Source organism: Stomoxys calcitrans, chromosome 4 (assembly GCF_963082655.1).
Source record: "Stomoxys calcitrans chromosome 4, idStoCalc2.1, whole genome shotgun sequence".
NCBI classification, from domain to species: Eukaryota; Metazoa; Arthropoda; class Insecta; order Diptera; family Muscidae; genus Stomoxys; species Stomoxys calcitrans.
Genome location: NC_081555.1, coordinates 186,236,326 through 186,257,199, shown reverse-complemented (window position 1 = coordinate 186,257,199; position 20,874 = coordinate 186,236,326). Strand labels below are relative to the sequence as shown.

The 20,874-nt window shown below is 37.8% G+C and overlaps 1 protein-coding gene across 3 annotated transcripts in view; it reads right to left on the bottom strand.

Annotated features, from left to right (window-relative positions):
- LOC106084608 (uncharacterized) overlaps nucleotides 1-14,880 on the bottom strand; it is a 92,219-nt gene extending 77,339 nt beyond the window's left edge. For all 3 annotated transcript variants that reach the window (XR_001220840.2, XR_001220841.2, XM_013248429.2), the window contains exon 1: nucleotides 14,053-14,880. Coding sequence is in view for 1 of the 3 variants with exons in the window: in XM_013248429.2 (XP_013103883.2) it covers nucleotides 14,053-14,325 (273 nt within the window). In the remaining 2 variants the exon portion in view is untranslated. The remainder of the gene's footprint in view (nucleotides 1-14,052) is intronic.
- Nucleotides 14,881-20,874: the final 5,994 nt, after the last annotated feature.

The following is a 20,874-nucleotide window of genomic DNA, read 5'->3' as shown; positions in this document are numbered from 1 at the left end:
ATCGTAAATCAATCAATCTCGCAATTAAGAGAGTTCCTCGGACACATTTAGTGTCCAATTTGAATACTTTTTTATTGTAGTCTCTTTTTTGTTCGTCTCCTTTTGTGGGTAGGGGCGAGTGTTGCAACACATACACACACATTTTGCACTCATAAAACGCTGATAGAAGGGATTTGTGTTGGCTTTCCAAGAAACTCAGACTGGATTAAAGTTTAGATGAACATGCCTGCCGAAAAACGAACAAAACAAAGTATTTCTTGTCATTGGAAAGATGATATTGGCTGTAGTTGAGAGAAAAGCTGAAGACGCCAACGCTGAAGACGGTTTAACAGTTATGAAAAGTAAATCGCATCCGCTAGGCCTTCATTGAAGATATTTGATGAAGGATCATAAATTATCCATGACTGCTATTCGGTCTTGTATATATCACATAGGAATACGTTTCTCGTTCTGCCGCATATTTCAATGTTGAAGATCAAAGGCCATACAAATAGACAAAAGCTTCAACTTTATGAAAATCCTTGCAAGATGATTCAAATAGCTTGCCTCCTAATTGTTGGTTAAATTATTTGCCACATTCCAATATAGGCAAACATTATACTGTCATTAATATTTTTCAGGCACAGAAGCTCTTAGAAAAAGTAGAATCGGCATTCTACGATTCAGCCATTGTGAACAAAGTCTGTTTCTTAATATCGATTGGGCGACCATTTTTTCTTTTAAAAAACACCTGCATTGCCGCAAACAATTTCAACTGTGGCAGTACAAACAACAAAATCTGTCAAGGCAAACTTCGATTTTTGTTTTTGCCAATGCAATGGCGAGAAAAAGACCGAAATGAAAAATATACCTCAACTTGCCAAACGAGCTGCACTGAGAGGCCATATTTTATAGCCAGCACAATAAGTAATTGTCGTCAATAATCAATTTTCTATTTTGTTGGAATGAGGCCTACACTTTCCCTTTCGACAATACCATCGCCACCGCGAAGATCGAAGTCTTTGAAATTTAAAAAATGCCGTAAATAAAAATGATACAATTGATTGGTACGCAACTGGCCCTCCACGCTCGCTTTGAAATTCCACCTCACAGACTCGATACTGGCCGTAATTTGATTCTGTCGTGGGTTAACTCATTTCGGGAGTGTGGAAGTGTCGCTAAACCAAGAAATGGACTTTTAAGGACAATCAGACCTCCGGAAAATATCCAAAGAGTGAGGCAATCAGTTGTGAGTTAGTATCGGCGTTCGGCTTGGAAACACGCAGCTGCTATGGGAATTTCTGACACCACTGTTCGACGAATTTCCCATCAAGAACTTAAACTTCATCTTCATAAATTGGCTGTTGTGCAAGAATTAACTAAAAGGGAATCAACCGTTCTCCGTCAAAATGCATGTGAAATGCTGATTGACAACCTGCCTAAGGATGCGGTAGTTTTTCCATTGGCGAGGCTCACTTTCACATTTCCGGCTGCGTCAACAAGCAAAACATGGACAATAGCACACCTCAAGATCAATATCCGCGACGCCATTACCAACATACCGATTGATATGTTGCAAAGAGTGGACACGAATTTCAAAAATCAACAAATCATTGGTAATACAATGAATTGAAGTCAATTCCAAGACTGCTTAAACAAAATTGAGATATTGTATTCTCAAATAAAACAAGTAAGAGCGTGCTACCACCATTGATCGCATTTGTCGAGTTCTATGCGGTATCTCTTTTTAGACAAACATAGAATATTGAATAAGAACCGTTATGCTATTGGAGCTATATCAAGTTATATTCCGATTCGGACCATAAAAAGATGGTGAACATTGTAGAAGTCATTGTGTAATATTTCAGGTCATGCGGATAAGAATTGCGCCTTGTAGGGGCTCAAGAAGCAAAATCGGGAGATAGGTTTATATGGGAGCTGCATCAAGCTATTGATCGATTCAAAATTATTGATCAAAATTAGACACGTATGATGAAGGTCATGAGAGAAGCCGTTGTACAAAATTTCGGCCAAATCGGATGAGAATTGCGCCCTCTAGAGGTTCAATAAGTCAAGATCCCAGATCGGTTTATATGGCAGCTATATCAGGTTCTATACCGACTTACGCCATACTTAGCACAGTTATTGAAAGTCATAACAAAACACCTCATTTAGAACTTCAGCCAAATCGGGTGAGAATTGCGCGCTCTATTGGCTCAAGAAGTCAAGATCCAAGAGCGGTTTATATGACAGCTATACCAGATTATGAACCCATTTGAATCATACTTATCACGTTTGCTGAAATTGATACCAAAACACTACGTGCAAAATTTCAGTTAAATCGGACGAGAATTGCGCACTCTAGAGGCTGAAGAAGTCAAGACCCAAGATCGGTTTATATGGCAGCTATATCAAAACATGAACCGATGTAAACCATACTTTGAGCAGTTGTTGGAAGTGATATCAAAAAACTACGTGCAAAATTTCAATAAGATCGGATAAGAATTGCGCCTTCTAGAGGCTCAAGAAGTCAAGACCCAAGATCGGTTTATATGGCAGCTATATCAAAACATGGACCGATTTGGCCCATTTACAATACCAACCGACCTACACTAATAAAAAGTATTTGTGCAAAATTTCAATCGGCTAGCTTTAGTCCTTCGAAAGTTAGCGCGCTTTCGTCAGAGAGACGGACGGACATGGCTAGATCGCCTTAAAATGACATGACGATCAAGAATATATATATATATATGTATATATAACTGAAGCACTTACTTTTTATTAACTTTTCAAATAAGTCTCTGGCGCACCCAGTATATTGTTCGCCCGATGTTGGGTAATATTGCAATAATGTGGTATGACAAAACCTTTCATTATTGATATATAAAATATTATTCGGGGTTTCAACTATTTTTTCTTTACTTATAAATTAATTTAACGTCGTGCTTATCTATATGTATATGTGTAGGCCACCGTGGCGTTGAGGTTAGCATGTCAGCCTATGACGCCGACCGCCTGGGTTCAATATCAGAGAAATTTTCAGCGGTGGCTAATGCTGGCTACATTTTTAAAGTATCCTCTCATGTTATAACTCCTCTACCAAATGGTGTCGCTATGCGGCTCGCCGTTCGGACTCGGCATAAAAAAGATGGGCCCTTATCATTGAGCTTATGCTTTAATCGGACTGCACTCATTGCTATGAGAGAAGTATCCCCTGTACCTTAGTGGAATGTTGATGGGAAATTTAGTAGTAGTATGTATATTCTTTCTAATTTTCAAATAGATTGTGCATATTGAAAAGGCTATCAAGTTGAATTTAATGTTGTTACACAATTCTAAATCAAATTTGTACCAATTATGAGCAGATCTATGATGGTAATTCAAACTCTTCCAGAACACATTTGTATTTATTTCAATGGACGTACCTTTGGCGAAACTTTAAAAATTGTTAATTTTCGATTTCATCATCCGCTCATCACTTGTTATCCATCACTGGTCAATACGTTTAAATACTCATCCTCTCGCTCTCTCTTGTAGGAGAGACACAAGAGAATAATTATTGGTCTGGTAAACGAATAAAGAGTTTTGGGTTTTACATCAAAAGAAGGTACTTTTTGCTGTAGGCGAAGTTGCTAAGGGATTAACAATGTACATAGGTAGTTACGTTATATAATGATATGTTGACGCGAATCGTTACATAGTTACAATAAAAGAAAAACTTCGTAATAATAGTAATTTGGCGACTTACAGAGGTGCAGTTATTACAGTTTCATTACAGTTTCCTTACCCTATTTTTCTGATCTGATATCCAATTGTCGGACCAAGTATTTGGGAGACCACCCCAACCCCCAAAAAACCCCTAAATCCGCAATATTTACCGACCCTGGTAATATGGGACTCAAATGAGCGAGTAGAATACGAATCTGATATTTAAATGGGAGACCAAGTCTCCGGGGATCCATCCCTTCCCCAAATAGGACTATGGCAATATGGGTCTCAAATAAAAGGCATTTGAATGTAGAATACGAATTTGGTATTCAAATGTGCGACCAAGTGTTTGGGGGGCCGTCCCTTTCCAAAAATACCCCCAAAGAGGACAAATTTACGACCATAGCAATATGGGGCTCAAATAAAAGGTCTTTGGGAGTAAAGCACGAATGTGATATCAATATTCGGGAAATGTGTCTATGGGGCCACCCCACCCCCATAACAACACCCAACTAGGACGTATCTGCTGATAATTGCAATATGGGGCTCAATTAAGACGTATTGTAGAGTAAAACACGAATCTGATAGATATTTTTAGGGCCAATTCACTGAGTGGCCGCCCCATTCTTCAAAACACCCCCAAATCGAACATGTTTGCCGTCAATGGAAATATGGGCTCAAATGAATGATAATTGGGAGTAGACCACGAATCTCAAATCAACATTCAGGATCAACTGTCTAGAGGACATCCCACCCCCATAACAATCCCCAAACAGGACGTATTTGCTCGCCATGACAATTTGGGGCTTAAAGAGAGTGGAGCTTGATATTGATAGTTAATAGAAAACACACCCAAAACTGGACATATTTGCTAACTTTTGCAAAAAGAGGTTTAAATGAAAGGTATTCGAGATTAGAAAAGAAATTAGATATCCAATTTCGAGGCCAATGGCAAAATGGGGTTCCAATAAAAAATGATACTTGAGAGTAGAGCACGATGCTGATTTATTTTCAGGGCTAAGTGCTAGACCCTGATCCTTAGTGGAATGTTCTCGGGCAAAATTTGCATTTGCAAGTGTTTGAGGGACCTCTCCAGAACACATATTTATTGACCAGTTCAGTGTGGGGCTCAAATGGAAGGTATTGGGGAGTAGAATATGAAATTGACACTCACTTCAGCGGCCAATTTTCAGGGCCCTTCCTCAAAACAAACAGCAATTATTTACTGACCATCGCAATATGGGGCTTAAATAATGGTATTTGGGAGTAGAATACGAATCTGGTATCTAAATGTGGGTCCATGTATTTTAATTTAATTTACCAAACATGGCAATATGTGGCTCAATGAAAGGACTTTGAGATTGGAAAACGAATTTGATAACCAATTTTGGGATCAAGTGATGGGGTAACGCCTCATCCCACAAACTCCCCTTAAATGGCAATATGGGGTTTAAAGAAATGGTATGGTATGTTAGAGTAGAGCACCATGCTGATATTTTTTCAGGGCTAAGTGTCTGGGGGACAACTTCACCTCCGAAAAAACGCTAAATCGGACATACATGGCTACACAAAATTGTTTGGACTTCTTGGAGAGCCCTGGCTGCTCTGGCATTTCAGACCTAGACAAATGTTATTAAAAATGAGTGTAAAACTCTTAAAAACATATTACTTCATTAGACGGGAAAATCGATTATCCGAGCGTCCCTGATAATCGAAGTCCGGCTGTACATTGAATGTAAAAATACTTTTTCTGCTGAATTAACGCCGTCTACAAATCATAAAAACTTACTTGATTTATTTTCAGGGCTAAGTGCTAGACCCTGATCCTTAGTGGAATGTTCTCGGGCAAAATTTGCATTTGCAAGTGTTTGAGGGACCTCTCCAGAACACATATTTATTGACCAGTTCAGTGTGGGGCTCAAATGGAAGGTATTGGGGAGTAGAATATGAAATTGACACTCACTTCAGCGGCCAATTTTCAGGGCCCTTCCTCAAAACAAACAGCAATTATTTACTGACCATCGCAATATGGGGCTTAAATAATGGTATTTGGGAGTAGAATACGAATCTGGTATCTAAATGTGGGTCCATGTATTTTAATTTAATTTACCAAACATGGCAATATGTGGCTCAGTGAAAGGACTTTGAGATTGGAAAACGAATTTGATAACCAATTTTGGGATCAAGTGATGGGGTAACGCCTCATCCCACAAACTCCCCTTAAATGGCAATATGGGGTTTAAAGAAATGGTATGGTATGTTAGAGTAGAGCACCATGCTGATATTTTTTCAGGGCTAAGTGTCTGGGGGACAACTTCACCTCCGAAAAAACGCTAAATCGGACATACATGGCTACACAAAATTGTTTGGACTTCTTGGAGAGCCCTGGCTGCTCTGGCATTTCAGACCTAGACAAATGTTATTAAAAATGAGTGTAAAACTCGTAAAAACATATTACTTCATTAGACGGGAAAATCGATTATCCGAGCGTCCCTGATAATCGAAGTCCGGCTGTACATTGAATGTAAAAATACTTTTTCTGCTGAATTAACGCCGTCTACAAATCATAAAAACTTACTCCGGAATTCGTAGTCGGTGACCGCTACTTTAAGAACAACATTGTTTTCGGTGACAAAGCTCATTTTTGGCTTAATGGATTCGTAAAGCAAAGTATACGTTATAGATCAGGTGAAAATCCGCAAGTGTTTCCCGGTTTGCATGCCGATAGCGTGCCATTTGTCTTCATAGACGATGCCAATGAATACAACGCTACCGCATCAGGCTCACTGATTATTTTTGGCCTGAATTGGAAGATATGGGACTGGACCACATGTGGTTTCAACAGGACGGTGTTACAAGCTACACAGCACATGTTACAATCGATTTATCGACTAAGTTTGGTGAGCGTGTTATCTCAAGAAATGGCCCAGTCGATTGGCCGCCTCGTTCGTATTGGCCGCCTCGCTTGTATATCTCAAATGGTTTGCGTTTTATTTAAAAAAATTGTCAAGTCCTTATTCAAAAACCCTATATAAAAAAGAATTTGTTTGTTTGTGGGTTTGCAAATTTGTGTGTTCCGTATAGACTTAAAAATGGATCAACCGTTTTCTTGAATTTACCACAGATTGTAAAGGTTGGACTGGAACAACACTGGGCAAACAGGCTATATAATTTGTTGATTTCGCAAGGGGCGGTTCTTCCCCTTCCCCAAAAGCAGTGCCCAAAAATAAAAGTGGACCGATCCGGACAATATGGGTTTTAAATGAAAGGTATTCGGGAGTATATTTTCTATATGGTCTGGAAAGAGCGCCACCTTAAAATAAAAGGTATACGGAAGTAGATTACGAATAAAGTAATTAAAATAGATTCATATCAGGAATTCGGAGCGGAGCAGGCGAATTTTTGCCGGAGCGGGAGCGAAATTTATTAAACCCGGAGCGGAGCAGTTTCCACTCTCAAAATCCACTCCGCTCCAACAAAATAAAAATCTGTAATGTAATCATTTTTTTTGGTTTAGGAACTTATTATTTTGGCGAATTAAAACAAACATATAAAATTATTACATTAATATGAGACAACTTTAGAGTTAACTTTCGTTAAATTGTTATCGAAAACATATAAGAGAATAGATTTATATCACTTTTAAAAAGTTTCGTCTTACAGGCAAAACAAGTAAGAACGAGCTGAGGGCGTAGAACCGAATCTTGTATATCACCCACCATTGATGGCATTTGTCAAGTTCTCTTTAGAGGCAGAAACTAAGATGGATCACGCAACAAACTAAATGGTTTTTTATACCCACCACCATAGGAAAGGAAGTATATTCATTTAGTGATTGTGTTTGTAGCAAATCGAATTACTATTACGAAATTCTATGATGATTTATCGATGTCTGTGTGTCCGGCTATTATAATCACGCGCTACAGCCTTTAAAAATTGAAATATTGAGCTAAAGTTTGGCACAGATTCGTATTTTGTCTATACGCAGGTTAAGCTCTTGAACGAGGAAAATCTGATCATATTTAGATATAGCTGACATATAGACCAATCTACCGGTTTAGGGTCTTAAGCCCATAAAAAACTCATTTTTCATGCGATTTCGTTGAAATTTTAAACAACTAGTAATACCAAGGATACATAAATAAAGACCGGAGATCTGGGATCTAACGCCATAAAATCCCCATTAGTACCTGATTTCCCTGATCCATTAAACTGCGTCTTATATAAACTTCTCGGTACCTGAACTGAATATGATCCAAATCGGCCGATAATTTCAGACATTTATATATATTCAGTAGGCTTATAAAAAATATTATAATAAATATATCCATGGTGGTAGGTACCCAATAATGCGTAATTAAATGTTTTTAAACATTTGCTTAGGAATTGCTTCCTGTATGTGCTTAAGAAGTAAAGTCGGATGATCTATTTATATAGGAGCAATAGACCATACTTGGCATGGATGTTGGAGGTTATAGGAGAAATCATTATGCAAAATTTCAGCCAAAATTTCACGTCGGATTAAAATCGCATAAGATTAGCGCCCTCTAGGGGCTCAAGAAGTACAATCAGGAGATCGGTTTATATATGGAGCTAAAATCGGTTATGTTATGATTGAGACTGTATATTACAAAAATGTTGGAGATCATAAAAGAAACCCGTTTGTAAAATTTTAGCCAAATCGGATGAGAATTGCGCCCTTTAGAGGCTCAAGAAATCATTCCAGGAGAACGGTTTATATGGGGGCTTTCTAAGGATATAGGCCGATATAAATTGCTTGATCATGTAAACGTAATGAAAAAAAAAATAAAAATAATATGCTAGTATCACTTTATAGTGCACGGTGTGTATTAGAAGAACATTTAAAAATAAATAATCAATTTAAAATTAAAGGAGCGGGAGCTGAAAAAAGCTACCCGCTCCGGATCCCTGATTCATTCACGCAACAAATTAAAACGTTTGGTATATTTTTCCGGCAAGCAAACTCGTTTTATTAGGGAAGTGTTATTTTTATAATAACTGTGTAACCTTTCGCTCCACAGTTGAACGTTAGGTATGAAGTACTCTTAGGTACTTCTTCTGTTGTAAAGGATTGCATTTTTACCGGAAACCTCTAAAAATTCTTTAAGGTTAGAAATGTTTTGTTTACAGCAAAATACGCTTTCTCATACGAAAAGATGAACTGTTTACTTTTTTTACCTCTAATGTCTCTAAGAGTAAGAGGGAGTAAGAATGCAGAGGTGTACGCCCAAATGTCTCATTTTTGGATTGCATTCTGTATTGGTACCTCTACTGTGTTACAAGGTTTAATAACTTAGCGCATTTGTTTGAAGGGAGATAGACCCATTGATAAGTAATCGGATCCACTCTGAAACACTTTGTGATTAATTTTAATTATGCCTATATGTTTTTCCATGTTATTTTTTGTACGAAGTGCAGATGGCAATATTTATAAATTTGTCACAGACCTTTTTTGACCTAGAGACGAAGCCTATCAAAACTGCAATATATATATATATATATATAAAGGGTGATTTTTTTGAGGTTAGGATTTTCATGCATTAGTATTTGACAGATCACGTGGGATTTCAGACATGGTGTCAAAGAGAAAGATGCTCAGTATGCTTTGACATTTCATCATGAATAGACTTACTAACGAGCAACGCTTGCAAATCATTGAATTTTATTACCAAAATCAGTGTTCGGTTCGAAATGTGTTCAAATTTTGACAAATTTTGTTCAGCGATGAGGCTCATTTCTGGTTGAATGGCTACGTAAATAAGCAAAATTGCCGCATTTGGAGTGAAGAGCAACCAGAAGCCGTTCAAGAACTGCCCATGCATCCCGAAAAATGCACTGTTTGGTGTGGTTTGTACGCTGGTGGAATCATTGGACCGTATTTTTTCAAAGATGCTGTTGGACACAACGTTACGGTGAATGAACACATTTCGAACCGAACACTGATTTTGGTAATAAAATTCAATGATTTGCAAGCGCTGCTCGTTAGTAAGTCTACTCATGATGAAATGTCAAAGCATACTGAGCATCTTTCTCTTTGACACCATGTCTGAAATCCCACGTGATCTGTCACGTGATCACCCTATATATATATATATATATATATATATATATATATATATATATATAATGTGGTCGATTTTTGAAGGATCTTCTCGAAATTTGGGAAAATGTTGCCTGTTATTTAAACACTTGAGAAAAAAGGTTTTGTATTCGCCACAAAAATCTTGCATGAATATCTTGCACTATATATATATATATATATATATATATATATATATATATATATATATATATATATATATGCATATATATATATATATATATATATATATATATATATATATATATATATATATATATATATATATATATATATATATATATATATATATATATATATATATATGCATCCATGCATCCCGAAAAATGCACTGTTTGGTGTGGTTTGTACGCTGGTGGAATCTTTGGACCGTATTTTTTCAAAGATGCTGTTGGACACAACGTTACGGTGAATGAACACATTTCGAACCGAACACTGATTTTGGTAATAAAATTCAATGATTTGCAAGCGTTGCTCGTTAGTAAGTCTATTCATGATGAAATGTCAAAGCATACTGAGCATCTTTCTCTTTGACACCATGTCTGAAATCCCACGTGATCTGTCACGTGATCACCCTTTATATATATATATATATATATATATGTATATATAATGTGGTCGATTTTTGAAGGATCTTCTCGAAATTTGGGAAAATGTTGCCTGTTATTTAAACACTTGAGAAAAAAGGTTTTGTATTCGCCACAAAAATCTTGCATGAATATCTTGCACTATATATATATATATATATAATGTGGAGGAAGCCTATCGAAACTGCAATATATATATATATATATATATATATATATATATATATATATATATATATATATATATATATATATATATATATATATATATATATATATATATATATATATATATATATATATATATATATATATATATATAATGTGGTTTGAACGATCTTCTCGAAATTTGGGAAAATGTTGCCTGTTATTTAAACACTTGAGAAAAAAGGTTTTGTATTCGCCACAAAAATCTTGCATGAAGATCTTGCACTATAGCTGTAAACAAAGCTCCAACATTTTATAAAAAAGAAGGTTTCTCGTCGAAATGTTCGTTTATGCTTAATGAATTATTTTTTGCGCGTATGATAGGCGGCCGCTTCCACCTCCAAAATACCTCCCCAAATAGGAACATTTCCAGTCACGGCTAAAGGTATTTGGGAGTAGGGAAACAAATTGTTACTTACTTACTGCATATTGTAGTAAGTTAGAAATACATTTTTCGCGTGGTGTTAATGCAAGCTCAGCGTATCGGGCCGAGTGGGTATGTAATTTTGTTTGTGGGGATGCATTTTATATCGCAAGGATAACACAAGAGGTTTTACGTTAGGATAATACAACAGTTTCAGAGGACATGGTGTCTTGGCACAGGTGGGCCGATGAGGACCACGCCCACTGGGGCACAGGAGACTATTCTAGATATCCGACACAAAGAGATACAGATTAATAGTGAACAGCCACTGCGGCTATGAGACGTAAGGGGTTAGAAAATGGATAGAAAATAGGAGAAGGTCATACCATCGCGGTGTAATCGAAGCGATGATAGGAAACCTGGAAGAAATGGAAGCGGTTTTCGATGGGATACCTGAGACGATACGGTCCTGCAGGCGGATATCGCGGAATACGTGAGGTTGTGTGGTGTTAACGCCAGGACGCCGAGCGTTAACATCATTACGCACAGTAAACTGTCCATCAGGGCAATTGCAACCAGCACAGTAAGGTCACGAATAGTCTTGGAGTGTAAGAAGGAGATTAACAACGCCTTCTCTGAAAATGGCACGATTCGCAGGTATAGTATAGCTTTCAGTATCATAACGGGATACACAGGACTACGAGCTAACTTATGCAAAATAGGTGCGGAAAGTGATGGCATGTATAGGGCAAGTGGGGAAGATGATGAGACGTTGCACAGTGGGAGAAAATCGACAAAAACTAGTGTGCAAAATTTCAAGACCCTTGGTGGTCCCGGCGTCTCTTGGCAGGCTCTTAAATTTAGTCACCTCGGCATTTCGAAAAATGTTCGGGCTGTCAGATCTTTATTTGTTGCAATTTCGGGCGAGATTGGCTTCGTATTTTGAAAATTGCGAAGGCATCTATGGGTTGATTTTCATTTTATACACAACTAGCTGAACCGGGTCCGCTCCGCTGCGCCTTCTTTTACAATATATAGAACAAAATTAGAAACAAACAAAGATATTCTGGAGTAGATTACGTATGGTATCAAAATTAAGGTTCAATTAGATTCAGATCTCGGAGATGAGTGCATCGATTTAAGCGAATTTTTGTATGCACTCTTATGGTAACCCAGAAACACAAAATTGGTATAAACGTTGGGGTCAAATGGGCTGGGGGAAGAACCACCCCAAAATCCACACAAACGAACATGTTTACCGCTTAGAACAATTAGGTATCAAATGAAAGGTATATTAGAGTAGAGTATAAACGTAAGGGGGCCCGCCTAACCCCAAAAAACTTCACCCCCAAAACGAGCATGTACGTCCATCGAATAATCGACTTTTTCAGCGCAATCGGTTAATAAATAAAGCTTTTATAGGCTTTATACCCTTTAGAATCTCGAGACGATCAAGAATATATACACTTTATGGGGTCCTAGAGCAATATTTCGAGGTGTTACAAATAACTAGATGAGTATATCCCCATCCTATGGCAGTGAGTGTAAAAAAGGGATCCGGTCATTACTATATAAGCATTTCTATGCACAAAGGGACTGCGACTTGATTCCAAGAGTAGTACTATTGTTGGGTGTAACCGACCTTGATTGATTGGCAGTGTCAGATGTTCATAGCATAGTTTGATTGGTTACTTCTAATTTAAGATTTGAAACAGGCTCTTAATTGCCAGCTATTCTGTGGATGTTTAGCAGGCGACACCCTGTTTGGGCACAACTCTTACCCGTTCGTTAGCCATTGTTTATGAGGACCTGCTTGAAAGTTTTTTTGATGCCCGCACTGCACTTCGGGCTGTTTGCGAGCTGCTTGATCCTTAGCTCAGAGTGGCGAAAAGAGCAATGCCATTGTTGACGACGATTTCTGGAAGGCTGTCAACAGTGTTTTATTACAGCTGTTCAGTCACTTCCTGGAAAAACGGAAAAAGTTTTGAAACTTTTGAGAAAATTAAAGATGCAAATTGACAGCAGTTTTATTTAGATGATGTTGGGCGCTTTGTAGTTGTTCTTCCTCTTTTTTCGAGAGGGTTGCCAAATACGTCTAGATTGGCCGAAATGATGAAATGTTGAATGTTCGGTGTAAATCTGCCGCATTTACATCGACATCAGCTTTGGCAAAAGTTGAAAGTTTGCGACTTTGTATGTTGTTGTTGTTGGTTTTTGTTCAGATGACGATAGGGTTGCAAAAGGGTTGTTGATTATTTACCATTGTAGTATTTGCCACTTTGAATAATTCATTAGACAGCGAAGTTGGGAGGCAAAACAGGAACGAGAGGAAACATCCCCCAACATAAACCACACATTGTGTGAAGAAGTGGGGTGCCGTCTTGATGCCCATCCACGGACAGAATAGCAAACTTTACGATAACAAGCGACCACAAATTGGACAGTTTGAAAGTATCTCTTGCAAGCTGTGAAATTTAAAAAAATTCTAAATGTCGTTTCAAAGCCGATATGTGGGTGCAATCAAAAAGCCCTATGGCCTAAAGATGTTAGGATGTTAGACACTGTGTGCTGAGCCACAAGTTTTTAGCATTAGGGCCACTCTAGAGTACCCAAAGAAGTTTTTGTTGTGGCAGCTAGACCCGAATCAGCAGGTTTCAATACGCTGTGATTCATTTCAATATGAGTGTGGCCTGGTATCCTTCCATATGTTAATACATTGTTTTGGTAATTGCGGATGTGTGTGTTAGTGTGTGTATGTGTACGGACACATATGCTTGTACGAGTGTGAGCTTTGGTGGTTGTATATTCAGAAAATTAATCTATTTCCTTGCATGCTGCAGCAGCAGCCACCCTATGGACATGACTCGAATGTTACTGCAAGGAAATGCGAGTGTAAGTATTCCATATGGACCCAAGTGTACTAACGCACGCACACACATACACACCAATTGACTCCCATACACATGGGTGTGTGTGTGTGTGTATGGGTGGAGGTTGGGGGGGTTACATGCAAGTTTTTCCAGCACATAAGTATGCAAAACGTATGGGAATGGCTGAAACATTTCAATTTCAATTTGGATAAATACCTTCTCTAAGCATCCCTCGCGGCATTGCTGGACACGTATCGTTGTGGTTTGATGCTTCTGCTGCTCTTCTTGCATTTGTAGTTGCTGCTGTTGCTGGGGATGCAGCTGTTTTTGCTGCTGCTGCTGCTGTGGCTGTGTGGGACTACTGGCTATTCGGGATGCACACAATGCAATGACCATTAGAAGAAGGGTTAACATTTGTTGCAATTGTGCACACATGCTGGACGATGAACCCATTGTTGTCATAGTCAAGCGTTTGGAGGACTGCTTCATTATCCTTTCAAATTTAGATGGGGTCAGCCGAACACACAGTTCGGAGTCCAAAATATTTGTTGTGTTCCGATGTGGGGTAATGGATTTGGTATTGGTCTAGTGACGGTGATCAAAGTTGGTTATATTAAAGTGCAGCACTACAACTCCGTGAGGGACTTTAAAGGACTTTGAATTTTAGACATCATATAACACAGAAGGAAGAAAGGCGGAGGGCAATGTCATATCTCTTCTTCACTTATACGATGTGCTGTGTACACACATATGACCTTTACCAGAGCACTGCTTAGGAAAACTTCACGCGCGGTCTTTTCGCTTTGCAACTTCGGTTCATATTGTGATGGAGGGTAAAAGGTAGGGATCGTGCTCTTGCCCTTTGGTTCCACTTTGGGATGCCACTGCAGCTCAATTGAATTCTAGATCAATTTAGTATGCATTGCCTTTACTTTAATATTGTTTTTCTTTATTTTTACAATTCTCTACTGATGTGTGAGTACCGACGGGCTTTCGAAAACGTTCGCACACGCACCGCACCAGCTGAAAGCAACCGAAACCTCAGGGAGTCTACACTAAACTGTGTTTTGCAGAAATTTTCTACACCAACCAAAATGAGCGGCCGTATGGAGCACATAAAGACATAGTGCGGCCAAAGGAAAATCTCTCTCTCTTGCTAACCGCCACACACCCATTCATCCATCCGTTCTTACAGCGCGTAAAGTCAGTCAGCTTGCACAAGCCATGAGTTGCACATCTACACGAGTATAGACAGATACACACTCACACACCCACTTACACCCATCCACACAGAATTGCCCATCAGCACACTATTCCGGGTTCCGTGGACGACAGGCTTTTTCTGTGTTGTGCGGGGAATACATAACGAACCAAAGAAATAGCAACTCCTCCACCTCCCAAACCCCCAGCCCATCACACTACCAAGGCTGATGTTTGTGCAAAGCACGGCACCAGCTCTAATTGGATTTGGGTGGAAGAGAATTATGAGCAACCCAAGTGGAGACTTTTCTCACATTACGAAACCGAGAGAGTGCGAGCTCCATGTTCCACGCCATTGCCAATGAGCAGAGAGAATTTGAAAAGTAAACAGTTGAGCAGAATAACCTTCGTTGAGGTTAAGTGAAGTGAAGTTGTTTATTGGACTCTTTTGCGAAATAGGCCACTTGCAGGATGGGCAAAACAAAGCAGATACAGATGCAGATACCGACCGACCGACAGCCTGCTGCCTCGATGCCTATCTGCACAAATCAAAACATTTTGCAGCACTCTGCAAAGGGAACGACCAAGAAGCGCACAATCCCAGCGCACCACTTCAAGTTGCAGGGGAAATTATTTGTTCGAACTTTCGAAGCAACAACTGCGACCTACCCCTGCAACCTTCAATGGTTTGATGGAGCCCAACCAAGTGTTTTGCACTACATCGACTAATCTTAATATGTCATATGTAAATGTTGAATGGCCTGAGGGACAATTGCATTCTTATTTATATCAAGCAAATAGATTTTATCATGGAGCACTGCTCGAACTATTTCCAGAGCTTGCCATTACAACTACAACCTAACAAACAAGACTTTCTATGGAATATCTTGTTAAGACTCTTGCTTAACACTAGATGAACCGGCGACTAAAAAATACCTTTCTCGGAGATTAGCATGTAAGTACCCATCTAAAGATAAGATTTGTTGATCCTCTAGTCCTTTGATGTGACTTTCAACTTCTATGTCAAAAGCCGTTTATGATAAAATCGTTCAAAAACTAGTGCGATCCATTGTGGAGGGTGTACGAGTTTCGGAGCGGCCGAAATTAGCGCGCATTTACTTTTTAAACAATGATAAGAATTGCGCCTAGTGAGTCTAATCGGAAGATCTGTGATTATGGGAAGATTAGCAGGCCATTGACCGACTCAGACTATTCTCGGCAAAGTTGTCGGTTATAAATTACTTTAAATGCTCCAGAAGTCAAATAGGGAGTTCATTTCTAACATTGTTGGCACAGTTGCTGGAAGTCATTATACAACCCAACATGCAAAGTTTTAGCCAAAATTCTGCTCTCGAGATGCTCAGACCTCGGACCCATTTGGTCCTTTTCCAATGGTGACCCATCTAATCTAGAAACAAATATTTGAGCAAAATTTTTCGCTTCTAGCTGTTCTTGATTGAAAAGTAATGTGATGTCGACAAGCAGGCCGAGACAGACTGACATGGCTAAATCGACTTAGAAGATTAACAATGTATACACATTCTTAATGGTCTTGACCTTCTAAGTTGATTTAGCCAAATTCGATTTAGCTAAAGTCTCAAATAAATATTTCGATAATGTAATATAGATTATGACGATGTTAGAATGTACCTATCCTAGATTGTATGTGGACAAAAAGATCTGAGACGAGTGCGGAAAATGTATGGGTACAACAAGTTAATAAGGCACAAGGTTTCGATAGACCAAATCTTTTATAACCAATATTATGGTAATGGTCCCTTCGGTGAACCCGTTAATGACGCTTCTTTAGGGGGCGTCCGGTATACTCTAAATAACTAGGATTTTGTTTCTGCATTGAAAACCCTTCAGTCACATATACGGCAGTCTGAACGAGATAAAAGATTTTGCTGCGCGCTGGCATAAACCGGACAATATATACATACAATGGAAAAAAAAAAATGAAAAACTATGTTCAATAAAGAAATTTGTGCATTCAATTAAAAGTTTGCTGAAATGGACGAACAATATATACATACACTGGAAAAAAAATGAAAAACTATGTACAATAAAGAAATTTGTGCATTCAATTAAAAGTTTGCTGAAATGGACCTATAGAAAAAAATGTATTATTGATTAACAATTTTGCAATTTGGATTTATGACAAGCTCAAAAATCCATTTAAAGTGGTCTTTCAATAAACCATTTAATTCATATTTGCCATTTGTTTTAAATTCCGTTTGTACTGATTCAATAAAAATAAATAATTAATATTTTTCACATTAATAACAACTTTTTATTTCGAAAAATTTTCGATTCCATTTTGAGCCTCTCTTCGTTGTCGGCGATACCGTCTGAAAAGTGTATTATAAACAATATAATTTATTTACGTACATATTTAAAATGAATCGTAATAAATGAGAAGATTGTCATTTTGCGTGCAATAACACGAAATCTGCATCCACATGTGTTATCTTCCATCCTCAGCGCCCAAGTCAATATAATCTATATATGAATAATAAAATATTAAAATAATATGATATTAATAATATGCATTTGCAAATTTGTTGCGTTTTTAATTTACTCATTCTTTTTGTAAACACCCGAAATTAGTTTTACTTTAAAAATATAATAAAAACAAGTAAAAAGGCATTAAGTTCGGCCGGCCGAACTTTAGACCCTTTATCGGCAGATCCGTCTATATGGCAACTATATCTAAATATAGTCTGATTAGAGCCATATTTAGGTCGGATGTTGGGAGGTTTTAACCAAATTTCAGCGAAATCGGGTAATAAATAAAGCTTTTATGGGCTTCAGACCCTTTATCGGGAGATCGGTCTATATGGCAGCTATATCTAAATATGGACCGATCTAATACATATTTAGGTCAGATATCGGGAGGCTTAAAATAACCCACTGTTGCAAATTTCAGCGAAATCGGGTTACAAATAAAGCTTTTATGGTCCGGTCCATATGGTAGCTATATCTATTTGGGCAACCCAATAAATATAGTCCGATCTGAACCATATTTGGGTCAGTTATCGGGAAGCCTTAAACTATTCACTGTTTCAAATTTCAGGCAAAATCGGATGCAAAGTTGTTATGGGCATTAGACCCTTTATCGGAAAATAGGTCTATATAGCAGCTCTATCCAAATATGGTCCGATTTGACCCGTTCAAGGACTTAACCAGCGTCCATCAAAAAGACGTATCGGTGCCAAATTTCAGCTCAATATCTCAATTTTTGAAGGCCCTAGAGTGATTACAACAGAAGGACGGACACGGACATCGTTAAATCGTCTTAGAATTTTACGACGATCCGAAATATATATAATTTGTAAGGTCGGAAATTGATATTTTGATGTGTTGCGAACGGAATGACTAAATGAATATATCCACTATCCTACGGCGGTGGGTATCATGATAAAAACCACACTTCTAATTTTCTTTTTTTTTTTTTTTGTATAGCCACGCTGCTATTGAATTTCTATGTCTAAAATAATGAAAGCAATCAACACCTTGTTTGAAAAAAATTTTTAAAAGTCAAATTTTTGTCTATATTTTTTCTGTGTATGTATGTAGACCTGAATAAAATTCTATGAAATTTACCAATTAAAAGAGGTTTGAGTTGTACACTCGTCTCAAGTTTTGCTCGATTTGGATGAACTTTGGTAGGCGAAGTACACTTATAACCAACAAAACCCATTTCAAAACAAATAAATAAATGTCAAAAGTCGGACGGTGCGGACTATATACTACCCCACACCTGCCCTGAAAGTGAATATTGGGTAATATCACTATATGAACCCTATATCTGAATCGATTTCTTCGTCTCAAGTTCAAAAGAAGTCTGTGCGAATTTGTTGTTGCTTGATGAAAAGTTTTCGCTTTAAATCTTTTTATAGCCAGCGCTCCCCCTTGTGTAGCAGTTTAATCTCGTTAAGATATTCAGAAATGCCACCACCATTAGTAAGGGAGAACGACAGCTGTAAATGCTTTTGATGATCTCGCCAGAACCTCAACCTCACTCGTTTCTTTGTTACAGACGCATCTTCCAACCTATGCACCAGGGTCTCTATAACAATAAGTTCACGGAAGTTTAAAATTTTTGTGCGGTTTTACTACTATTACTAACTATTTTTTCCTAGGCTTACGACGTTTCCGATGTATGTAGTACAGGGTGGCTGATGAAAGCCGCTACCAAAAAAAAATGTAATAACTTTTTTTCTATTTAATAATAATAATTTAATAATTAATTTAATTAATTAATTAATTAATTTAATTAATAATAATTTAATAATTAATTTAATAATTTAATTTAACATGAATAAAAGAAAAATGTATTCCATACACCGAAAAAAAAATGTAGCAATATTCATCATTGTAGCAATATTCATCAGCCACCCTGTATGTATGTCTTATACGTCAGAGTTTCCGACAGGCCATCTCTGGATATAGTCTCAACATAAATGGATCTTCGAATTTTCCCTAATTTGATTGAAATGTGGTTTACCAATAGACACTAATGATCGAACACTAAAAATCGAAGATGTTGCCACTTACATCCTTTAAAGTGGTCAATTTAATTGAGGAAATATCTCAATAAATATCGATTTATACAATCGTCTATGACAAACCAGAAGTTTTCAAACATTCCGGATGATTTGATGTAAACTGCTATCAGTACTTTGACAACTATGAAGTGTATAATAGTTGAATGAAACCCGATCTAAATACAATAGCATAGTATCATCATAGTATCGTGGCATGACTACATCTTATTAAAGGTTTGAACGAATTTTTGTTTGGTTTTCGTTGATTTTGTGTGTGTTTCATAGATGGATCGGTAGAGCGACACATTAGCCTTAAGAATAAGCTATCTCTAGTAATGATAACAAGAAATAATTTTGAAGGTCCAATATTTAATTTAAAATTTATTTTTGTATTTTCAATTTTTACCCATTCGTGACTAGAGGGCATTTAGTTAGTTGGATATTGTCGTTGTTCAGTCGTTTTGAATTCGTTGAGAGTGTGCTTTTGCCAGTGCCTTTGGTGGGATGCGATGCTAGCTGGTGTGTCGTGTTAGCTAAAACTCTGAGTCTCTGAGCTGCTGTGGGACTGGAATCATGTCGTTGGTCTTGTAAGACTTCTTCGTTTGCTTAGGAGGATTCATTGCTTGCAAGGTTCGAAACTAGGCATAAGGGCAGCCGGTGCTTTGGTGGTTCGGATCTATTTGGCTGGTGGTGTTTGTGCTTTATTCGCTAATGTCGCGGTCTTGTTGTGGATGGGACGGACGGATGACATGTTGTTATTGTATGTAGTACTTGCTCATTATCTACCACTTGACTTTCTTTATCTGGCAGAGTAAGAGAAGAAATAAATTTATGACCTATGCTGCGGCTCCAACCGGTTGAGATGTAAATGGTCGTAACCGAGTTTACACGTGTGCAGGAATTTTAATGTTTCCAATCTTCAAAATTTGCATATTATCTAGAGAAGAACAATAAAAGGAAAAACAATTTAATATTTTCCAGTTTTATCTACAAATACAATGCTTGTGCTGCTGTTGTTTCTCGCCTAACTAGGCAGTGGGGTTACCACATCGTATGTAATTTATGTTGTTGTATTATCAGAACTTGAAGCTGTGACATACGATTGAGTGTATGAGATGAAATTAGCAAAGAAATTATATGGTCCGATTTATAAATTTCTAGACACGGTTGACTCGGATGAATGAAAATGGATTTGGTCTATATCGAATGTTGGACTAAACTCTGCACTGGACTGTTTGTAGTCAAAAAGAAAAACACTGCACTAACGTTTTTGGAGGTCGATCGAGAA